This window comes from Amia ocellicauda, chromosome 23 (assembly GCF_036373705.1).
Source record: "Amia ocellicauda isolate fAmiCal2 chromosome 23, fAmiCal2.hap1, whole genome shotgun sequence".
Classification (NCBI taxonomy): domain Eukaryota; kingdom Metazoa; phylum Chordata; class Actinopteri; order Amiiformes; family Amiidae; genus Amia; species Amia ocellicauda.
Window position 1 is genome coordinate 3,841,625 of NC_089872.1, and position 23,277 is coordinate 3,864,901.

Consider the following 23,277-nt stretch of genomic DNA (forward strand, 5'->3'; position numbering starts at 1 on the left):
TTAACAATGCCATTTTGAATAGTGCGTTTATCATATTCACACTGTCTCTGTCTCTGTCTCTGTCTGTCTCTCTCTCTGTCTCTCTCGCCCAAGCATTTTATAAGATCAACAAGTTCTGTTGTCTGTAATGGTCCCAGGTCTTAACAATGCCATTTTGAATAGTGCGTTTATCATATTCACACTGTCTCTGTCTCTGTCTCTGTCTGTCTCTCTCTCTGTCTCTCTCGCCCAAGCATTTTATAAGATCAACAAGTTCTGTTGTCTGTAATGGTCCCAGGTCTTAACAATGCCATTTTGAATAGTGCGTTTATCATATTCACACTGGCTCTGTCTCTGTCTGTCTCTATATCTCTCTCTCTCGCCCAATCATTTTATAAGATCAACAAGTTCTGTTGTCTGTAATGGTCACAGGTCCTAGCAATTCCTGTTATGCATAGGGTACTTATGTTAACCCCAAGGTATATGGCTCTGTCTCTCCCCTCAAATTTAATTAAAAATAAAATTAAAAAAAAGAGGGTGTGTGTGTGTGTGTGGGTGTTTGTGGGTATAGGTTAATTGTTTTTGTAAAAAAAAAAAAAAAAAGCTGTGGTTATATTTTATCTCACACATAATGTGTTCATTCGTTTTACTTAAATACATTCTAGGTTCTTAAAGCTCATAAGAGTTAGACTTAAGATAAGGATATGTTTTTAAGGTATTTTAGCAGTCTCAATCCCTGATGATAAGGCATCATTTAAAAAATAAAAACAACTGATCACTCAATGCTAAATAGATCACAACACTCAAGGCTAAATCACTCACACCATGGGGGGCGGGGGTGGGCTCAGACAAACGACGGTATGGCGTGTGGTCTCAAAACATTCAGAATACTTTTAAACTATATAATTTATAAGCTTTGTAAAATAAACCCAAATATCTCTTTTGCGGGATAAACGCTGTTCTGAGTAGTTTGTGACTTGTTTAATACCAAACAAAGCATCGCTATTAAAAAAAAAAAAAAAAAAAAAAAATCACTGTAAAAGCGCTACTTATTTTAGATCTTTATAGTTATTTTCTTGGCTCAGATTGTTTTTTAGCGCGTATAAAGGCCTGAAATATTCTTAGTGTTTATTGACTATAGGTCTTGATGCTTAAAAATGTTTTTTTGAGAGACCAAAAGGTTCTAATAAAAGTTTAGAGAGGAGAGAGATCGTCGCCATCTTGGTTTCTATTTGAAATTGATGCAGGGTCATTTTATTGGTTGTTTTTGATATGTTAATTAGTAACAGGATGGCACAAAGGCCAGCCCAGAACAATGCCTTACAAGCAGATCCGGCAGCTGGCCATCAGTATAAGTATGAAGGTCTGGTCTTCAGCTCGACAGACTCATACTGACCTTTCGATTTAAGCCTAAAGATCAACAATGTCCGGAAACAACATCAACGACTTCGATTTAAACGAGTTTTTAGGTAAGTCTTCAGATTATTTTCATTGACTCAGAGCATGGGCATGTATTGTAAATAAGGTTATAACATCTGTTTTAAGTTCTGTAAAATTATTTTTCAGCCAGTCAACAGGAGTTAATTCCCAACGCTGAGGAGATCATCTGGAACAACGACGGTAAGATTTTTGTGTTTGCGCTCAAGGGTTCTTATGTATGGGTGTGTGGTTGTGTTTTGAAGCGGCTCATTAGAGTTATGAAAACGTTTTAATATATATTAATGGCGGTCTCTTTAATTACACAGAAACTATCGAAAGGCCTGTGATTAATGTCTCCGAGGATCAACCAAGAGAAGTGGTTGTCCCTCGACAGGCTGTCTGCCGACCGGGTAAGAACTAAACCCCTGTTTGTTTGTATAACGTTTCTGTAAGATGTTTGAGGCCCCGTTTTGTTAATTTAAAAAAATATCCTTTCTAACAGTATTAAGAAACGTGGTTCGAGACAACGAAAGGCCTTCCACATCGAGGGATTGTTTCGTTTTACCTTCGAGAACCGTAACCTTTCAAGAATCTGAAAGGCCGTCAGCCCCTGTATCTGATAGCGGTGAGTATATATCTGCCGCTTGTAAGAGGTTAAAGCTTTTTATAAAGAGGGGTGGTTAAAGGTTAAACATGTCTCTTACCTTCACAGAAGTGCAAAAAGCTAAACCATCTGAAAAACATAAGAAACGATTATTCTTTGGAGGTAAGTAAGATCTTTCAAACTTTAATGTTTTTAAAAGGGTTTTGTTTGCCCGTTGAGGGCTAATATTTAAGCGAGGGGTGTCCATTTCCTGTAGGTCTTGGGGGTTCTGGGAAAGATCTTTAGAAGTCCGGACAGGTCTAGGCTTGTTTCTGGGGTATGTGTTTAGAAATGACCGATTGCCCGACCGTCTGGTTAGGAAGTAAAGCTGTCCGAAAGGTTTTAGTAAGTTGTTTGTCTTATCTCCCGCAATTATACTTCTGTTTTAAAGTGGCTGTAGGAAAAGGCTTGAAGGTGTTCATTGTATTTAATATTTAAACAGATCGTGAAAACGTTTGTGAAACAGGAAGTCCCGGGATCAGGAAGCGTTTACACTTGGAAGGTTCGTTTAAAAATGAAATGTGGTGTGTGTGTGTATAAAAAGTGTTTTATTAACAATATTACATTTAAGAAACAGTTTATTTACAGAGGCTTCTCTGTTTTACATTTATTATCAAGTCCTAATAAATATATTGTCTGTAAATAATAAGGCGTTGTAGTGAATGTCTAAGCCTATTTTCAAAGGTCTAAAAAAGCTAAAGGTTTTGAAGGTCCTGGACATGTTGTTTTAAGTTTGATTTCTGTCGCCGTTTAAAGATGTAAATGTAATGTATATTTTTATTCTTCCCAAGACTCTTGGGATAGTCATTCTGTGGATGAGCTATTGAGGACAATTACCCCGTCTAAGTGGGATCAAACATCTTCCCCGGAGAGATCACCGAGAGGATCCCCCACGGTGGTCTTGGAGACCCCCCAACATCTACTCAGGCCACAGCCTTCTGGGGGTAATTCAACAATCCAGATTCAGCCCGCCGCATTGTCGGTCGGAACAAATACAGGCAACCAACAACCTCAGGGGTCGCCGTCAGTCAGGGTTGACACACCACCCAACGACGGACTGGTTTCAACATCGTCCCCCCATCCCCGTTTCTTGGCTACAGAAACGCTGAACAGTACACAGCGATTGGCCAGGGTGTCACCGCAAAGGCCTTCTTGGTCTCCGTCCGTGAGTATACGCTCGCTCCCGGCCTCCTTCGATCGAGATTTACCGGAGCGACCCTCCTTTGAAGCTGTGCCAGGACACCATCCCCCGGAGCTACTTCCTGAAGGTCGGCATGAGTTGCTACGTACTTTGTTACTAAATCAAAGAATTGTGTTAGTGGGACAAAACCTTGTGATAGAGAGCCAAAACACCCTTATTAATACCCTTACTAACGAATTGTACCGTATTTAATGTTTTAATAGACACATAACGCCTTACTATTGTGGGTTGTTGGAAAAATAAAAAATAAAAAAAATGTCCGGACTTGGTAAAAGAACTCACAAACTAAAGGATTATGATCAAGTTAGGGCCCCAAAAAGACCTTCCCGAGAGAACATCCCCGGCCCTGTTGTGAACTCCTCTGATGTCCCAATGAACCAGGAACTATTACAAATGATAAATGATTTAAATAACCCCCAATCACCCCCGATAGAATGTGAATTAACAGACTTACCGGTGAACCCCGACCTGTTACAGATGGTCAATGATCTAAATAACCACCTCCCAACGGTAGAGCTTATAGAGGTTCAACCCCTAGTTCACCCCGATTTGTTTGAAATGGTGGAGGCTTTGGAGACGCTACCCCGACCAAATTCTGCCCCTATTATAAATGATTTGAGACCATTAGAACACAGTACGGCGGCAGAAGCAGCCATCACTATAGAGGAGGGTCTTGACATTAACCGGGTGGATATCTTTGAAGGACTTTTACAGGCTTTAAATGAGCCTCCTCAAAAAGGGGGTTTTGTAGATGTCAGCGGTGGGGGTGTTCGGAATGTGGAGGGTTCTGAGACTGATAAGGCTGTGGATGACATGCTCTGTGAGAATGTAGGGGTTGAAGGCTTTGTTCAAAATGATGATGTGTCCAAGAGTACCAGTGATCCCGTGATTATAGATAGACCGGCCTATAACAATTTTGAAATGATTCAGCGTTTTAATTTTGCAGAACTTTTAAATTGTGACAATTATGCAGAAATATTTGTCAACATACACGAGGCCTTGCAAAACATGCTTGAACAGGTTGCTGAAAGGGTCAGACCTCGAGATGTTGTACAGTTAGAACTCAGAGGGGATGATTTGTTTAGCAACCTATCTGTAATGCTGAGTGGAGATAATTTAGATGTTGATGAATTTCTGGCTAAAATCGAAGCGTTATTGCAAAGTAACGCATCCATCTTAGCTGATGAAAGTCTGTCTCTGGTAATGAATGTGGTTCGTAACCCTGAGGGTGGGGCACTTAGAAGACTGTCGAAATGCTTGAAGAACGACATAATTAGGAACAAGCTCAGGCAATTAGTGGTGAGTTCCAATGGGGACAATAAGCTCTGTTTTGCTTACAGTTTAATAAAACTACTCACCCCCGACATGCCTGAACCCCAAGCTATGCAAGAGGCTTTAATGCTTCATCAGAGGGCCGGCTTAAACTCTCAACAGATGGTTGCCTTTTCAGACATTACCAGGTTTGAGGAGTTGTTGTCTTTAAAAATTGTTGTGTGGTACCGTTGTGAGGTAAAGGAAGTATTTGTGAAATTTCAGACACATCCTGAAACCCATACACAGACACTGTTTCTCTTCCTAAGTGATAGTCATTACTTTGGAATAAAGAGTTTGACGGCTTTTTTGGGTTGTTCGTATGTTTGTCATTGGTGTTATAAGGCCTTCAATGATAAGCTTAAGCACCGCTGTGACGGTTACTGTAACGTCTGTTTCAATCCGCAATGTCGTAAGGGTTTGGCCCCTACCATCCGATGTAAAGATTGCTTAAGGATTTGTCTCTCCGCGTTCTGTTTTTCCGAACATAAGGTACAGAGGGCCGCTGCTGAGGGGGTTAAAAAACGGAGTTATTGTGATCAAACTAAATATTGCCCGCAATGTTGCCTCCAGTACCGTTTTCATGAGGCTAAACCACACAAATGTCTGGAGCCGAGATGTAGGATCTGTAATGCTGATTTAACCCCGGGGTCTGAACACCAGTGCTTTATTCAGCCGGTTAAAAAGGAGCCGCCGTACAACCGGTATGTCTTTTTTGATTTTGAATGCCGGCAAGAAAACGGGGTCCATGTTGCTAATTATATACACTGTATTGACATGGCGGATTGTGAGTGGTCAGCTAGCGGTGAGAGTTGTGTCAGGGATTTCTTTACGCGGTATCGCGGTCCAAAATACCTCAATTACACATTTATTGCCCACAATGCTAAGGGTTATGATTCTTACATTTTGATGAAGTATCTGGTGGAAAATGGGGTGACCCCAAAAATAATAGCTCAGGGTAGCAAGATCATGTGTTTCACCGACGAAGCTTTCAACCAACGTTACATAGACTCGTTAAATTTCCTCCCCATGAAATTGAGCGCTTTGCCTAAAGCTCTGGGTTTTGAGGCTCAGAAGAAAGGTTGGTTCTGCCATTTTTTTAATACTAAGGACACTCAAAATTATCGAGGGTCCTACCCGCCCGCCTCTTATTATGGGGTTGATACTATGATATCTCATGAGAGGGAGGAATTCTTTAAATGGTACAATGCGGTTAAGGGAGGTGTTTTTGATTTCCGCGAAGAGATGGCCGCTTATTGTAAAAATGATGTGGTGATCCTTAAAGAAGCCTGTTTGCGTTTCCGCGCCGAGGTTATCAACACATCGGGTCTCGACCCTTTGCAAAGTGTGACCATAGCGTCTCTCTGCATGAAAATGTATCGATCCAATTTCTTGCAGAAAAACACTATAGCGGTCACCACTTCTGACAACTATCGTGCTAGACAAAAGAACTTTTCGACTGTCTCCATACAGTGGCTGGAATATCTGAGTGCCCGGGATAACATCTTCATCAGACATGCTTTAAATCAAGGGGAAGTCAAAATGGGTCCTTACTACTTAGACGGTTTTAGCGACGTGTCCGGGCAGCGTACCGCTTATGAGTTTGCTGGTTGTATTTACCATGGCTGTCCTCAGTGCTTCGACCCAAACACCTTTAACCCCGTAACACAAAAACTCTGCGGTGACATGTACTATGATTTCCAGGAACGAATTGAAACTTTAAAAAACATCTATGGTTTGAATGTGCTGGTGATTTGGGAACACGCGTGGACGACCCTGAAGCAACAGGATGTGGGGGTACAACGGTTTATGGAAACCTTGGACTTTCCTGAACGTCTAGAGCCCAGGGATGCGTTATTTGGGGGTCGTACCAACGCCCTCTGTTTACATTATGAGGTAAAGGAGGGTGAGAGAGTAGATTACTATGATTTCACCAGTCTGTACCCTTATGTCAACAAGACCAAAATGTACCCGGTGGGGCATCCAACCATTGTTTATCGTGACTTTCTCGAAATCGGACATTACTTTGGTTTGATCAAAGTCACCATGTACCCTCCTCGCGAGCTGTTCTTACCCGTGCTGCCTTACAGGTGTTCGGGAAAATTGATGTTCCCTCTGTGTAGAACGTGTGTGGAAACTGAAAATCAAAATACCTCTTGTCTGCACAGTGATGACGAGAGAGCGCTGACGGGTGTCTGGTGTAGCATTGAGCTTGACAAGGCGGTGGAGAAAGATTACAGAGTCAGTATCATGATAGAGCGTGCGTTCCTGCAGCTGATCCATTAAGTTGTACAGTTCAAGCCGGGCGTAAGCCGTGGTAAAAACCGCTATGAAAACATTAACGTTTCCCTGTTTGGTGGGGAAATCTTTAGGGGCCCTCCACTGGACCTGTGCCACGTGGTCATTTAAGAATTGAAAGTGTGATACTGCATGTTGTTTGGAAAACATAAATTCTATAAACTGTTCAGGGGTTTTAATCAAGGTTGTGTTTAGACGGTTATTTCTTTCCCCAAACTTACCCCACAGACTGTTTAAAATCAGTTTGGACATTTGTCTCTTGGCGGGGTTTACAGTTATGTTCCCCGGCTCTAGACGGATCCCTTCCTTTTCAAAATATTGCTGAACGTACCGCTCTTTGGCCGCGGAGTCAACACACCATGAGGGATAGCCCGATGCCTCCTGTTTCCCTTTCAGATGGGTCATAATGTACTCAGCAAAAAGAGTATCAGATTTTTCAGAAAAATGCCAAACCTCATACACCTTACCGACTCTGTAACCTTTCTCCACCGCCTTGTCAAGCTCAATGCTACACCAGACACCCGTCAGCGCTCTCTCGTCATCACTGTGCAGACAAGAGGTATTTTGATTTTCAGTTTCCACACACGTTCTACACAGAGGGAACATCAATTTTCCCGAACACCTGTAAGGCAGCACGGGTAAGAACAGCTCGCGAGGAGGGTACATGGTGACTTTGATCAAACCAAAGTAATGTCCGATTTCGAGAAAGTCACGATAAACAATGGTTGGATGCCCCACCGGGTACATTTTGGTCTTGTTGACATAAGGGTACAGACTGGTGAAATCATAGTAATCTACTCTCTCACCCTCCTTTACCTCATAATGTAAACAGAGGGCGTTGGTACGACCCCCAAATAACGCATCCCTGGGCTCTAGACGTTCAGGAAAGTCCAAGGTTTCCATAAACCGTTGTACCCCCACATCCTGTTGCTTCAGGGTCGTCCACGCGTGTTCCCAAATCACCTGCACATTCAAAACATAGGTGTTTTTTAAAGTTTCAATTCGTTCCTGGAAATCATAGTACATGTCACCGCAGAGTTTTTGTGTTACGGGGTTAAAGGTGTTTGGGTCGAAGCACTGAGGACAGCCATGGTAAATACAACCAGCAAACTCATAAGCGGTACGCTGCCCGGACACGTCGCTAAAACCGTCTAAGTAGTAAGGACCCATTTTGACTTCCCCTTGATTTAAAGCATGTCTGATGAAGATGTTATCCCGGGCACTCAGATATTCCAGCCACTGTATGGAGACAGTCGAAAAGTTCTTTTGTCTAGCACGATAGTTGTCAGAAGTGGTGACCGCTATAGTGTTTTTCTGCAAGAAATTGGATCGATACATTTTCATGCAGAGAGACGCTATGGTCACACTTTGCAAAGGGTCGAGACCCGATGTGTTGATAACCTCGGCGCGGAAACGCAAACAGGCTTCTTTAAGGATCACCACATCATTTTTACAATAAGCGGCCATCTCTTCGCGGAAATCAAAAACACCTCCCTTAACCGCATTGTACCATTTAAAGAATTCCTCCCTCTCATGAGACATCATAGTATCAACCCCATAATAAGAGGCGGGCGGGTAGGACCCTCGATAATTTTGAGTGTCCTTAGTATTAAAAAAATGGCAGAACCAACCTTTCTTCTGAGCCTCAAAACCCAGAGCTTTAGGCAAAGCGCTCAATTTCATGGGGAGGAAATTTAACGAGTCTATGTAACGTTGGTTGAAAGCTTCGTCGGTGAAACACATGATCTTGCTACCCTGAGCTATTATTTTTGGGGTCACCCCATTTTCCACCAGATACTTCATCAAAATGTAAGAATCATAACCCTTAGCATTGTGGGCAATAAATGTGTAATTGAGGTATTTTGGACCGCGATACCGCGTAAAGAAATCCCTGACACAACTCTCACCGCTAGCTGACCACTCACAATCCGCCATGTCAATACAGTGTATATAATTAGCAACATGGACCCCGTTTTCTTGCCGGCATTCAAAATCAAAAAAGACATACCGGTTGTGCGGCGGCTCCTTTTTAACCGGCTGAATAAAGCACTGGTGTTCAGACCCCGGGGTTAAATCAGCATTACAGATCCTACATCTCGGCTCCAGACATTTGTGTGGTTTAGCCTCATGAAAACGGTACTGGAGGCAACATTGCGGGCAATATTTAGTTTGATCACAATAACTCCGTTTTTTAACCCCCTCAGCAGCGGCCCTCTGTACCTTATGTTCGGAAAAACAGAACGCGGAGAGACAAATCCTTAAGCAATCTTTACATCGGATGGTAGGGGCCAAACCCTTACGACATTGCGGATTGAAACAGACGTTACAGTAACCGTCACAGCGGTGCTTAAGCTTATCATTGAAGGCCTTATAACACCAATGACAAACATACGAACAACCCAAAAAAGCCGTCAAACTCTTTATTCCAAAGTAATGACTATCACTTAGGAAGAGAAACAGTGTCTGTGTATGGGTTTCAGGATGTGTCTGAAATTTCACAAATACTTCCTTTACCTCACAACGGTACCACACAACAATTTTTAAAGACAACAACTCCTCAAACCTGGTAATGTCTGAAAAGGCAACCATCTGTTGAGAGTTTAAGCCGGCCCTCTGATGAAGCATTAAAGCCTCTTGCATAGCTTGGGGTTCAGGCATGTCGGGGGTGAGTAGTTTTATTAAACTGTAAGCAAAACAGAGCTTATTGTCCCCATTGGAACTCACCACTAATTGCCTGAGCTTGTTCCTAATTATGTCGTTCTTCAAGCATTTCGACAGTCTTCTAAGTGCCCCACCCTCAGGGTTACGAACCACATTCATTACCAGAGACAGACTTTCATCAGCTAAGATGGATGCGTTACTTTGCAATAACGCTTCGATTTTAGCCAGAAATTCATCAACATCTAAATTATCTCCACTCAGCATTACAGATAGGTTGCTAAACAAATCATCCCCTCTGAGTTCTAACTGTACAACATCTCGAGGTCTGACCCTTTCAGCAACCTGTTCAAGCATGTTTTGCAAGGCCTCGTGTATGTTGACAAATATTTCTGCATAATTGTCACAATTTAAAAGTTCTGCAAAATTAAAACGCTGAATCATTTCAAAATTGTTATAGGCCGGTCTATCTATAATCACGGGATCACTGGTACTCTTGGACACATCATCATTTTGAACAAAGCCTTCAACCCCTACATTCTCACAGAGCATGTCATCCACAGCCTTATCAGTCTCAGAACCCTCCACATTCCGAACACCCCCACCGCTGACATCTACAAAACCCCCTTTTTGAGGAGGCTCATTTAAAGCCTGTAAAAGTCCTTCAAAGATATCCACCCGGTTAATGTCAAGACCCTCCTCTATAGTGACGGCTGCTTCTGCCGCCGTACTGTGTTCTAATGGTCTCAAATCATTTATAATAGGGGCAGAATTTGGTCGGGGTAGCGTCTCCAAAGCCTCCACCATTTCAAACAAATCGGGGTGAACTAGGGGTTGAACCTCTATAAGCTCTACCGTTGGGAGGTGGTTATTTAGATCATTGACCATCTGTAACAGGTCGGGGTTCACCGGTAAGTCTGTTAATTCACATTCTATCGGGGGTGATTGGGGGTTATTTAAATCATTTATCATTTGTAATAGTTCCTGGTTCATTGGGACATCAGAGGAGTTCACAACAGGGCCGGGGATGTTCTCTCGGGAAGGTCTTTTTGGGGCCCTAACTTGATCATAATCCTTTAGTTTGTGAGTTCTTTTACCAAGTCCGGACATTTTTTTTATTTTTTATTTTTCCAACAACCCACAATAGTAAGGCGTTATGTGTCTATTAAAACATTAAATACGGTACAATTCGTTAGTAAGGGTATTAATAAGGGTGTTTTGGCTCTCTATCACAAGGTTTTGTCCCACTAACACAATTCTTTGATTTAGTAACAAAGTACGTAGCAACTCATGCCGACCTTCAGGAAGTAGCTCCGGGGGATGGTGTCCTGGCACAGCTTCAAAGGAGGGTCGCTCCGGTAAATCTCGATCGAAGGAGGCCGGGAGCGAGCGTATACTCACGGACGGAGACCAAGAAGGCCTTTGCGGTGACACCCTGGCCAATCGCTGTGTACTGTTCAGCGTTTCTGTAGCCAAGAAACGGGGATGGGGGGACGATGTTGAAACCAGTCCGTCGTTGGGTGGTGTGTCAACCCTGACTGACGGCGACCCCTGAGGTTGTTGGTTGCCTGTATTTGTTCCGACCGACAATGCGGCGGGCTGAATCTGGATTGTTGAATTACCCCCAGAAGGCTGTGGCCTGAGTAGATGTTGGGGGGTCTCCAAGACCACCGTGGGGGATCCTCTCGGTGATCTCTCCGGGGAAGATGTTTGATCCCACTTAGACGGGGTAATTGTCCTCAATAGCTCATCCACAGAATGACTATCCCAAGAGTCTTGGGAAGAATAAAAATATACATTACATTTACATCTTTAAACGGCGACAGAAATCAAACTTAAAACAACATGTCCAGGACCTTCAAAACCTTTAGCTTTTTTAGACCTTTGAAAATAGGCTTAGACATTCACTACAACGCCTTATTATTTACAGACAATATATTTATTAGGACTTGATAATAAATGTAAAACAGAGAAGCCTCTGTAAATAAACTGTTTCTTAAATGTAATATTGTTAATAAAACACTTTTTATACACACACACACCACATTTCATTTTTAAACGAACCTTCCAAGTGTAAACGCTTCCTGATCCCGGGACTTCCTGTTTCACAAACGTTTTCACGATCTGTTTAAATATTAAATACAATGAACACCTTCAAGCCTTTTCCTACAGCCACTTTAAAACAGAAGTATAATTGCGGGAGATAAGACAAACAACTTACTAAAACCTTTCGGACAGCTTTACTTCCTAACCAGACGGTCGGGCAATCGGTCATTTCTAAACACATACCCCAGAAACAAGCCTAGACCTGTCCGGACTTCTAAAGATCTTTCCCAGAACCCCCAAGACCTACAGGAAATGGACACCCCTCGCTTAAATATTAGCCCTCAACGGGCAAACAAAACCCTTTTAAAAACATTAAAGTTTGAAAGATCTTACTTACCTCCAAAGAATAATCGTTTCTTATGTTTTTCAGATGGTTTAGCTTTTTGCACTTCTGTGAAGGTAAGAGACATGTTTAACCTTTAACCACCCCTCTTTATAAAAAGCTTTAACCTCTTACAAGCGGCAGATATATACTCACCGCTATCAGATACAGGGGCTGACGGCCTTTCAGATTCTTGAAAGGTTACGGTTCTCGAAGGTAAAACGAAACAATCCCTCGATGTGGAAGGCCTTTCGTTGTCTCGAACCACGTTTCTTAATACTGTTAGAAAGGATATTTTTTTAAATTAACAAAACGGGGCCTCAAACATCTTACAGAAACGTTATACAAACAAACAGGGGTTTAGTTCTTACCCGGTCGGCAGACAGCCTGTCGAGGGACAACCACTTCTCTTGGTTGATCCTCGGAGACATTAATCACAGGCCTTTCGATAGTTTCTGTGTAATTAAAGAGACCGCCATTAATATATATTAAAACGTTTTCATAACTCTAATGAGCCGCTTCAAAACACAACCACACACCCATACATAAGAACCCTTGAGCGCAAACACAAAAATCTTACCGTCGTTGTTCCAGATGATCTCCTCAGCGTTGGGAATTAACTCCTGTTGACTGGCTGAAAAATAATTTTACAGAACTTAAAACAGATGTTATAACCTTATTTACAATACATGCCCACGCTCTGAGTCAATGAAAATAATCTGAAGACTTACCTAAAAACTCGTTTAAATCGAAGTCGTTGATGTTGTTTCCGGACATTGTTGATCTTTAGGCTTAAATCGAAAGGTCAGTATGAGTCTGTCGAGCTGAAGACCAGACCTTCATACTTATACTGATGGCCAGCTGCCGGATCTGCTTGTAAGGCATTGTTCTGGGCTGGCCTTTGTGCCATCCTGTTACTAATTAACATATCAAAAACAACCAATAAAATGACCCTGCATCAATTTCAAATAGAAACCAAGATGGCGACGATCTCTCTCCTCTCTAAACTTTTATTAGAACCTTTTGGTCTCTCAAAAAAACATTTTTAAGCATCAAGACCTATAGTCAATAAACACTAAGAATATTTCAGGCCTTTATACGCGCTAAAAAACAATCTGAGCCAAGAAAATAACTATAAAGATCTAAAATAAGTAGCGCTTTTACAGTGATTTTTTTTTTTTTTTTTTTTTTTTAATAGCGATGCTTTGTTTGGTATTAAACAAGTCACAAACTACTCAGAACAGCGTTTATCCCGCAAAAGAGATATTTGGGTTTATTTTACAAAGCTTATAAATTATATAGTTTAAAAGTATTCTGAATGTTTTGAGACCACACGCCATACCGTCGTTTGTCTGAGCCCACCCCCGCCCCCCATGGTGTGAGTGATTTAGCCTTGAGTGTTGTGATCTATTTAGCATTGAGTGATCAGTTGTTTTTATTTTTTAAATGATGCCTTATCATCAGGGATTGAGACTGCTAAAATACCTTAAAAACATATCCTTATCTTAAGTCTAACTCTTATGAGCTTTAAGAACCTAGAATGTATTTAAGTAAAACGAATGAACACATTATGTGTGAGATAAAATATAACCACAGCTTTTTTTTTTTTTTTTTACAAAAACAATTAACCTATACCCACAAACACCCACACACACACACACACCCTCTTTTTTTTAATTTTATTTTTAATTAAATTTGAGGGGAGAGACAGAGCCATATACCTTGGGGTTAACATAAGTACCCTATGCATAACAGGAATTGCTAGGACCTGTGACCATTACAGACAACAGAACTTGTTGATCTTATAAAATGATTGGGCGAGAGAGAGAGATATAGAGACAGACAGAGACAGAGCCAGTGTGAATATGATAAACGCACTATTCAAAATGGCATTGTTAAGACCTGGGACCATTACAGACAACAGAACTTGTTGATCTTATAAAATGCTTGGGCGAGAGAGACAGAGAGAGAGACAGACAGAGACAGAGACAGAGACAGTGTGAATATGATAAACGCACTATTCAAAATGGCATTGTTAAGACCTGGGACCATTACAGACAACAGAACTTGTTGATCTTATAAAATGCTTGGGCGAGAGAGACAGAGAGAGAGACAGACAGAGACAGAGACAGAGACAGTGTGAATATGATAAACGCACTATTCAAAATGGCATTGTTAAGACCTGGGCCCCTTACATGTATATTTAAAAAAGACCCCCAACCGCTACAGGAAGAGCCGACCCATTCACACTCTACAGTTGACCAACAAGAACAACAAGAACAACCGGTTATGGGTGGCCTTGTTGTTCAGGGTTTTAGGGGTGTACACTTTCTGACGGATATGACGTAGGAATAATTAAGGAAATAACTCTAAAATCACGCCCCCCAATTATGACGTAGGAATATTAATAAGCTTAGGGCATACGTCATAACAAAATAGGCCGCGCCCAAAAAACCCTACTATCTACTTGAGTGGAAGTTCTTGGACAAAGCCGAACCGGACTGCCTTTGTTCCAAACCACACGGACCTTGTGCCGTGTGCTGTTATCTGAGCCCGAAGACAGAGAGGCCTCTCTGCGACGAAGTTCAGATAAGTTTAACAGTTTGGAGTTTGTGATTCATGACATTTGAGAAATCAATTAGAAATGTTAATCTGTGATTCATAACTCTAGAATGTGTAATATCATTTAGTTTTCTTAAATATAAATGTGTGTTGCATTAAACTGTTTGGTTGATAATTTTAGAAATAAAATCTGTCAACGCCGAGAAATATCTTCTCATTCCTGTTTAACTGTTTAGTCTGAAATTGACACAAGTTAATAGACACCAGATTATAGGTGGCCCTGCCTATCCTTAATCATTGAATAATAATCAGGGAAATTGTGGTAACAAGTAATGATAGGATCTTTCTCGGCACCTAAACATAAATGAGACTGATATATATATATATAACGAGAAGTTACCTGACATAAAAACTAACCTGCGTAGTTATTTAATGTCTGACTAACAATACTAATGAGAGACTCACCTTCGTCTTAATAACCGGTATTCTAGTCAATGTGTTTATAACCTTTTTTGTTTAACGATTTGTGTGTTATCATATGCGATCCCATGGTCTTTGATTTGGTCATGGAAGTGATTTGTCTTTGATTTGTTGATCTAGAGTTGAATTTTAATTAGTTTTTCCCTTTTGTATAATTAGTGTAGTGCTACATTTAGTCTTTGTTTTTGAATAAATTTGACAATTTATATCTTTGGAATTGGTGTCTGCGTCCAATTATTACAGAAATTGAGTTCTACAAGATTGCAGGATTCATGATAAGGTGATACTATAAATTCACTTCTTAAATTGAAATGTATAAGTGTACCTTACGCTACAATTATATAATTAACTTAAAACCCCCACAGTTTTAAATAAATAAAAGGCTCCGGTTTAGGAAATTATTAGTTCAATTAAGTAATTGAGAGCTCAGTTGGAACAAAAACCAGCAGGGGGTCCTCAGGACCAGGGTTGGGAACCACTGATTCAGCCAAAGAATGCTCAGAATTTGGGTTGCACACCATGTAAATAAGCCAACAGAATAATGCATTCAAGGCATGGTAGTTTTCTGTAGGAAGTAGCATGTGTTCAGTATGCAGGTTACAGTTGCCGATTGAGCTGACCCGCTTTTCAGATAATATTTGATAAAAAAATAAAAACACATTGTTTTTTTTTTTAAATTTCCATCTCCAATACCACTAGTAAATTTCCAGACTTTTTCAAGATTTTGATAACTTAGGCATGATTTTTCAAGTATTTTCAAGTAAAGTAAGAGGAGGAGGAGGAGGAGGAGGAGGAGGAGCAGAAGAAGAAGAAGAAGAAGAAGAAGAAGAAGAAGAAGAAGAAGAAGAAGATGATTAGATGAAACAATTTGTTCTTCCCAGTGCAATCGTACCTGTGTGGTATTGGAAAAGCATTGGCATCAAAGAGTTTGAGGAATGCCCAGCCACAGCTCAGGTCCCCCCTCTCACCCGTGGCCTGTAATTAAAAAACAGTCTTGTTGACATCTGTACTGGCAGAACTGCACAATGTGGGCCCAAATATGCCTGGGCATAAGGAAAAAACTTGTGCTGATGCAAATCTGTGAGTTCCAGCTGTTCAAATGTGAGCTTTCCCATGGGCATATGGAAATGAAGCAATTACATACAAGGCATGACTTCAGAGGGCATGAGCGCATTGGTAAGAATGAGGAAGCAGAAATACTCAGAAATCATGTAGTAGGTGCAGAATCACACATCACACATCAGATATTTGAGTCTGGTAAAGATGGAAAACATGACATGGATTTTGTGGAGTATACTGCATACAATAGCTACTGTTTGATTATTTATTTGAAATTGGCGAATACACTCAGTAAGTGTACTATTAGTGCAAGAAAACCACTGCTTATAATCTCTCCCAACAGGTTATGTCTGATATTTCAAGCATATAACCTCAAAGTCTGCTATCTAAAACTTTCAGCTTTTCGTGTTTTTCTGCTGAACTGCTTATATTCAACTGATTCAACTTAAAAAAAGCTGTTTTACGTTTCTAGAAACTTCTTAATCTAGTTATTTGTTTGTTTATTATTGTATCTACAGTACCTTAGAAAAGTATGCAACACATTCCAATGGTGTTACATTTTGTGGGAAAATGATGCATATACCTACAGCTTCCAATTTTAGGATCAATCTTCGGTGTGGAACCTTGTCAAAAGCTTTCTGAAAATCTAAGTGTATCATACCATATGCTTTCATGTGATCTACAGCTGCAGTTGCATGTTCAGAAAACACAATCTACCTCGTCTAAACCCATGTTGACTATCTCCAAGAATATGGTTTTCATTAAGATGCTCCTCTATCTAATACTTCTATCTAATAATTTCTTCCAAAATTGCACGAGACTGATTGGTCTGTAATTTCCTGGCTCAGTTTTGTCCCGTTTCTTGTGGATAGGTATGAAAATCTGATTTTCCAATCAGTTGGCACATCCCCTGTTCTAAGTGTCGTTTGGAATATTTTAGTTAGTGGCCTATAAATAATGTCCCTCATTTCTTTAAGTACTGTTGGAAATATACCATCTGGTCCAGTTGATTAGTTTGTTTTTAATTCTGCTAATTGCTTTAGTACCTCCTCCTCATTTATCCTGATCTTTCTTAGGGTTTGACTGGACTGATTATTAACCTGTGGCATGTTATCCATTTTTTTTTCTTTTGTAAACACCTCTGTAATACTCATTTAGAACATTTGCCACTTCTTGTTCATTTTCTAAGATACCATTTTTACCCTTTACCCTTTTCATTTCCTCCTTTTTTGACCTCTTGCTATTATAGTATTGAAAAAAGCTCTTTGCATTAGTTTTAGCTGCAAGAACTATGTTTCTTTCTATTTCCCTTTACTTTCATAATCACTCTTAACATCTCTTTGTAGTTATATATATTATTTATAATTTGTTTAGTCTCCATCCCTTTTGTGTGCACTATACAACATTTTCTTTATCTTAATATCTTTTTGCATCAAACTATTTCAGCCAATCATGACTTTTCCATTTCTATTTACTTCTTCCTTTTAGTTTTTGCTTTGAATGTGTGGATTCGGTTGTGTGTATAACACATATGGATTCCTACTTCAAATGTCATGTCTGCAAGCTGAGAGGGTCTGAATACTTTTGTAAGGCAGTGTAACATTACATTACCACCTTTACTGAAACAAATACTAAACCATGTATTACATTCATTCACAGGTTCTTCGTATACACGATTCTGTACTAGCATAAATATACACTTAAAAAACAAAACAAGCACAGTAGTGACTATTTATTGTTAAATGCTTCTTTCTTTTATATATAAACAAAACCACTGTCAAGTTATGTAGTTTACTATTAGAAAGTTGGTACATGTTTTTAAATGTAGTCTCTCTCTTAGAGACTTCCAAATTCCACTATAGCTTTAATAACAATGGATGCGATTGACTCGTAGGTGGCTTTCTAGCTGCTTGCCCATTTTGGAAGCTATACGGGCAAAGAGCGTCTCCTCTCCATTCTGAGCTCCAGATATTTTATAATATATATTTAATACAGCTAGAAGTGGCACTGCAATATTCAGACCTGATGCTCCTTTGACGGTTCTAATATTAGCAGCATGAATACATTTCTGATCAGGCCCCTTGCGTGTGTTGCAATACTTGCAAATGTTTGTGCCTAATTGAAAAGCGGGCCCCATTCATTTGTAGGCAAAAAAATGACAAAAATGTTCCATTTTCTTTTTCTTATAGCTGCATTATTCTGTATTATTAGATCTATTTATTTGACAGTTAAAATACAATTTAATGAAAGAAAATGTTAAAGTATATGTATTTCTCCCCACAGGCATTAATTTACTTGGAACAATGCAGAAAATACATCAAAACATTACTTGGAACCCCCATCCATTGGGTATCAACATAAATCATGAAATTCCCTCTTTTCTATTTATAATACATATTATAATAATGTACATCTATTCAGCCATTCTATTATTTAAGTGAAAAAATGGCTTTGGTAATGGTAACCATGTTTCCCTGTGCTGTGTTGTTCTGATGAGTTTGAATATACATGCGCTGCTTGCAAAACTGATTATCTCTTTTTAATTGTTATTTGTAAACATCTGTTTTATATATATTACAAAAAATATGCTGACATTGTGTATGTATGATTTTTTTAAGTGTTTCTAAGCGTGGCTGATTTTGAAAATAAGTGTTTTGAGAAATAAAATGAAGAATAGAAAGAACGAAAAACTTCAGTCTTACGCTTCTTGTGATCATATGTTTCATATGATAATTTTACATTAAACAAATATAGTTAAGCTGTAGTCCTGACATGTGGTGCGTACGCCATGATGTTAGCACTCTGAGGGCTAAAATAGATTCATTAGTTTCACAACACGGGTTTGCATTGGGGCAGGGGAATGTGATTTTATTTGATTTTGGATTATGCTCTTGGCTACGGGAATGACGTTCTGGCACTGGGTCTGGACTGTCAACCCCCTCCCTCCCCCGCCTTACAGGGACTGAGCCAAGGATTGATGCAGAGGTGGTTGGTGACAGGGGAGGTGGTGGGATGCAAAAGAATGAAGCGCTGTGGGTGTGTGTTGATGACAGGGTATTTATACTTTTTGACCGGAAACGAGTGTGAATTCCACTTCAGTAGTTTCACAACAACAATTTGCGTTGGGGCGGGGGAATGTGATTTTATTTGATTTTGGCTTATTCTCTTGGCTACGGAAATGATGGTCTGGAGCCGGGTCTGGACCGTCAAACCCGCAAAAAGTGATACGGCTCCCTGTACCGCCTATGCAGATTTTTAAGAGCAAGTCTAGCTTGGCTAGTTGAATCTCCTGGATGTCGGATGGGATGCGATTTTGTAAGCTTTGGATGACTGACGTCCGTGAAACTTAATCAGGTGATTTAAGAGAGTGCTCCTAATCTCAGGTCGTTACCTGTATAAAAGACACCTGGGAGACAGAAATCTTGCTGATTGATAGGGGATCAAATACTTATTTCCCTCATTAACATGCAAATCAATGTATAACTTTTTTGAAATGCGTTTTTCTGGATTTTTTTGTTGTTATTCTGTCACTCACTGTTAAAACACACCTACCATTAAAATTATAGACTGATCATTTCTTTGTCAGTGGGCAAACGTACAAAATCAGCAGGGGATCAAATACTTTTTTCCCTCACTGTAGGCATCTCAGAGGACAGGCAAAGGGGAGGAGGAGGGGGAGGGAGGGCAGCATGAAAACAAGTCTTATGTTGCACGATCACACGGGTTGAGACAACCAGAGCGGACATTATGTTGCTCAAGCACCTGCGAGGAGGGGGCTGCGCGGGGTCTTGGGGAACCAAGGAAGCCAAACGGTGCTGCCGGTGAGGGGAAGAGAGAGAGAGGGGCACATGGGGGCCAACAGAGGGCACAGAAGGTCATGGCTATGAGGACCACAGGCAGGGGGGACCCCGAGGTCCGCTGGCAAAGAGGGCCCCTGGCAATTAGCGCTGCTGGTGGGGCCGCACGAGGGCTGCAGGTGATGAGGGCTACAAAAGGGCTGTAGGTGATGAGGGCACCATGCAGGGCTTCGGGAGGGTAGGGAGACAATGGAAGTCAAACGGGTTGCAGGCGAGGGGAAGAGAGGGCCGCGTTGGGGGGGTGTTGGGTGGCAATGGTCATGGGGCCACAGGCGAAGAGCGCCACAGGTGAGGAGGCTGCAAGCAATAAGGGCTGCACAAGGCTGCATCCTATGACTGCCGCACAAAGGCTGCAGGTGATGAGGGCCGCAGGCAATGGGGCCCCTGGTGATAACAGGAGGGGGGCTGGGAGAGCATCATGAGGAGGGTGCAGGAGAAAGCAGTAGAGAGCACGTAGGATGAAGAGGAGGAGTGGGGAGAGGAGGAAGGGAGCCGGAGGAGGAGCCGGTAGGTGGAATAACGGTTCATAGGGGGGCAGTTGGGAGACCGGGGGAAGCTGCACAGGGCTGCATGGGAATGGGGGGGGTAACCATAAGGTACAGCAGAAGGAGGCAGGAAGGAGCCACAAGTGGCTGCAGGGAGCGCTGCAGGCAAACAGGAATGTAACATACAGTGCAGCTGGGGGGACTGGAAGGAGCCGCACAGGGCTGCAAGGAGCGCTGTGGGGAAGAAGGATATGACCATGTGTAGTGGAAGGGGGGATGCAGAAGCCACAAAGGGCTGCAGGGGGGGCCCTGGGCAACCAAATGAGGCTAGGGGTGGGGCAGAGAAACAGCCGTCCGGGGCTGCAGGGAGGGTGCCAGCGAAAGAGGGGTTTGGGAGGGTGGGGCCCACTGCCAGCACTGCGGGGCATGAGCCGGGGTCACGCAGTGCAAGCCAAGTGACAGGGGCAGCGGGGGCCATGGAAGAGGAAACTGGGGACATAGGGTGGGACGCGGCCCATGCCAACTGGCACACCAGTCGGGACAGAAGGCAGTGTGGAGAGAGGAGGGAGGATAGAGGAAAAGAATGTAGAGTAGACATGGAGGACAGCGCTGGGGAAGGGAAAAGTGGGGGAGGAGCAAGGGGGGGAAGCAAGCAGGGGGAAGCCAGAAACAAGGATGCCAGACAGGAACAAAGAAAGCAAGAAAGCATGTAAACAGCAGCAGTGGGGGACAGTGAGCAGGAGCCACCGCGGGAGGAGGGAAGGGAGGTTATCTTTTTTTTTTTTTTTTTAATTATTAAGCAAGCTGGGCAGAGGGCGGGGTTGAAGGAAGGACCGGGACATCATCAGGGGGGACAGCTGGCATCCAGGTGGCAGGGGGGGGGGGCGCAGGACGAGTGTCATTGAGTGTACCTGTGTGGAGGTACAGGGAGACAGTGGAGATCCGCAGCAGGAGAAAGAAGCTGGGACTGGAGCTGGACGTCGGGGAAGAACCAGGAAATAGAGCTTGCGGCACCGAAGGATGCGGAGACAGAGACATGCAGAAGATTGGGGGCATGGCAAGGTGAGAAGGCAATGGAGGAACACAGGTTCGTTGCAGAGAAAGGCAACGAATCCATGGTGAAGAATCCATTGGCGTAAGCAATCATCCGGATGAAAGGCAGTAGAGCGAAAGATGCAACGCAGGTGAACAGAGTGATGAGCTGACAGGTGTGCCGCGGCACGCTTGAATGATGCAAAATAATTAAGTGCTGGGGGTGTGTGTTGATGACGGTATTTATACTCTTTGACCGGAAGCGAGTGTCTACATTTGCTTCAGGGTGGTATACAGAACTCAGTTTTCATATTTCAGTCACTGTGACTCATTTTGATGTCCTGGGTCAGAGATGTGAATTCAGCACAAATTGTGGCAGCTAGCACACTGCCAAGCCAAACAATTATTTTCAAAGTGCATGTCTACATTGCAAACAGCAGGGATTTCTGCACATGTTTCAGAGCATGTTAACTATTTACATATTTCCTGCATTGGTATGGGAGTTGTAGCAGCATTCCAATATAATTGGCAATTGCAAAACTGGGAGGGTAGAAAATTGTCAAATACACAAAACAAAACAAAAAACTTTTCCTGCTGATGTATTTTCATTTTGATTACAAATTAAGTGTAGAACAAATAAGAGGGGTTATTACAAGTTGAAGAAGACAAAGTGTGCACTGCATAAGTTAGTACCATCAATGAAAAATCCTTACATTTCGAATGTAGGTGACTCCAAGCTCAAATAAAATTCCCACATCTGGAGACTGTGAATTGGACCTCACAAAACAATCTCCATCTAACAGACTTGGCAGTATACCTGAAACCTGATCACATCACAAGGGGAAAACAGTTCAATGCAAGAGTAACACTGTGTTGCATGTGCTGCACTTCAGATTATAAAATGGGTTAAAGCAAATTAGCTATTTTCCAAAATGTATGATTTCTAACTTTGAAGAATTACCATGTATAATATCTTTTTAACAATTTAGAATTTTGTACTTTCCCTCACCATATATCCATATTTTTCTTTTCAGATATTTGAACTAGTATTTGCTTTAAATGAAGCACTGCACAACTCTTGCAATGCTATTAAAAAATAAATACATTGGACTTATACCCTAGGAGAAAAGGTCCAGGTTTTGGGGTTCTTCAAATCATAAGATGATCTAACCGTGTGGATATTACTCAACACCTGTAAAAAAAAAAAAATCAAAAACACACTAAGAACAGTCTTACTCAATGTTTTGATATAAAGTACAGATTTCATTTTAACATATTGTTGCACTTAGCACTAGCTAGTTGAAATGAAATATTAATCTATGTATAATTTAATGTATGGGTTATAACTATTATAACTAAAGCTTTTTGCAAGCTTTTTATGCCTTTAAATGTAATGAACCACCTTTACTCTCTTGTGGCTGAACACCATATTCAAGATACAGGACTTAAAATGGGGAGAATGTAATTCTGTAAAGTTACCATCTAAATGAGAGTGTCACTCGTGTCTGCAACTCACAGTTTATCTGGGTCATTCTCACAAAACATGTACCACCAGTGTTACAGAAGAGTCAAAAATTGAACGTCATTATGTATTATAGTCTTGTGTTTTTTAATTATTAAATGCCTTATCTAAAGACAGCCGTATGAAAAAAGATAATCAGTTTTTACCCTCCTCCCCCAAGAATTGTGATTGGACACCAAACAGGTGTACATAAAGTATATGAAACACATTATCTTGTGTGCTTGGTTGTCTGATATGTACATTTTAACATATCAACAATGTCTGCATTCATCTGTGGGTGTTCATGAGAGTCTGAATGGGCGGATGTCACATGCTGCGGCCATGTTTGGGTATGCGTTACATT

General features: G+C 41.5%; 1 protein-coding gene across 4 annotated transcripts in view; it reads right to left on the minus strand.

Annotated features, from left to right (window-relative positions):
- Positions 1 to 23,277, minus strand: part of nphp1 (nephronophthisis 1) — a 119,404-nt gene that overhangs the window by 37,132 nt on the left and 58,995 nt on the right. For 3 of the 4 annotated variants that reach the window (XR_010805359.1, XM_066696961.1, XM_066696959.1), the window contains exons 12-14: positions 22,530 to 22,604; positions 22,126 to 22,236; positions 15,872 to 15,954 (exon numbers count right to left, since the gene is read on the minus strand). Coding sequence is in view for 3 of the 4 variants with exons in the window: in XM_066696961.1 (XP_066553058.1) it covers positions 15,872 to 15,954; positions 22,126 to 22,236; positions 22,530 to 22,604 (269 nt within the window). In the remaining variant the exon portion in view is untranslated. The remainder of the gene's footprint in view (positions 1 to 15,871; positions 15,955 to 22,125; positions 22,237 to 22,529; positions 22,605 to 23,277) is intronic. The other variant, XM_066696960.1, reaches the window with a different exon arrangement.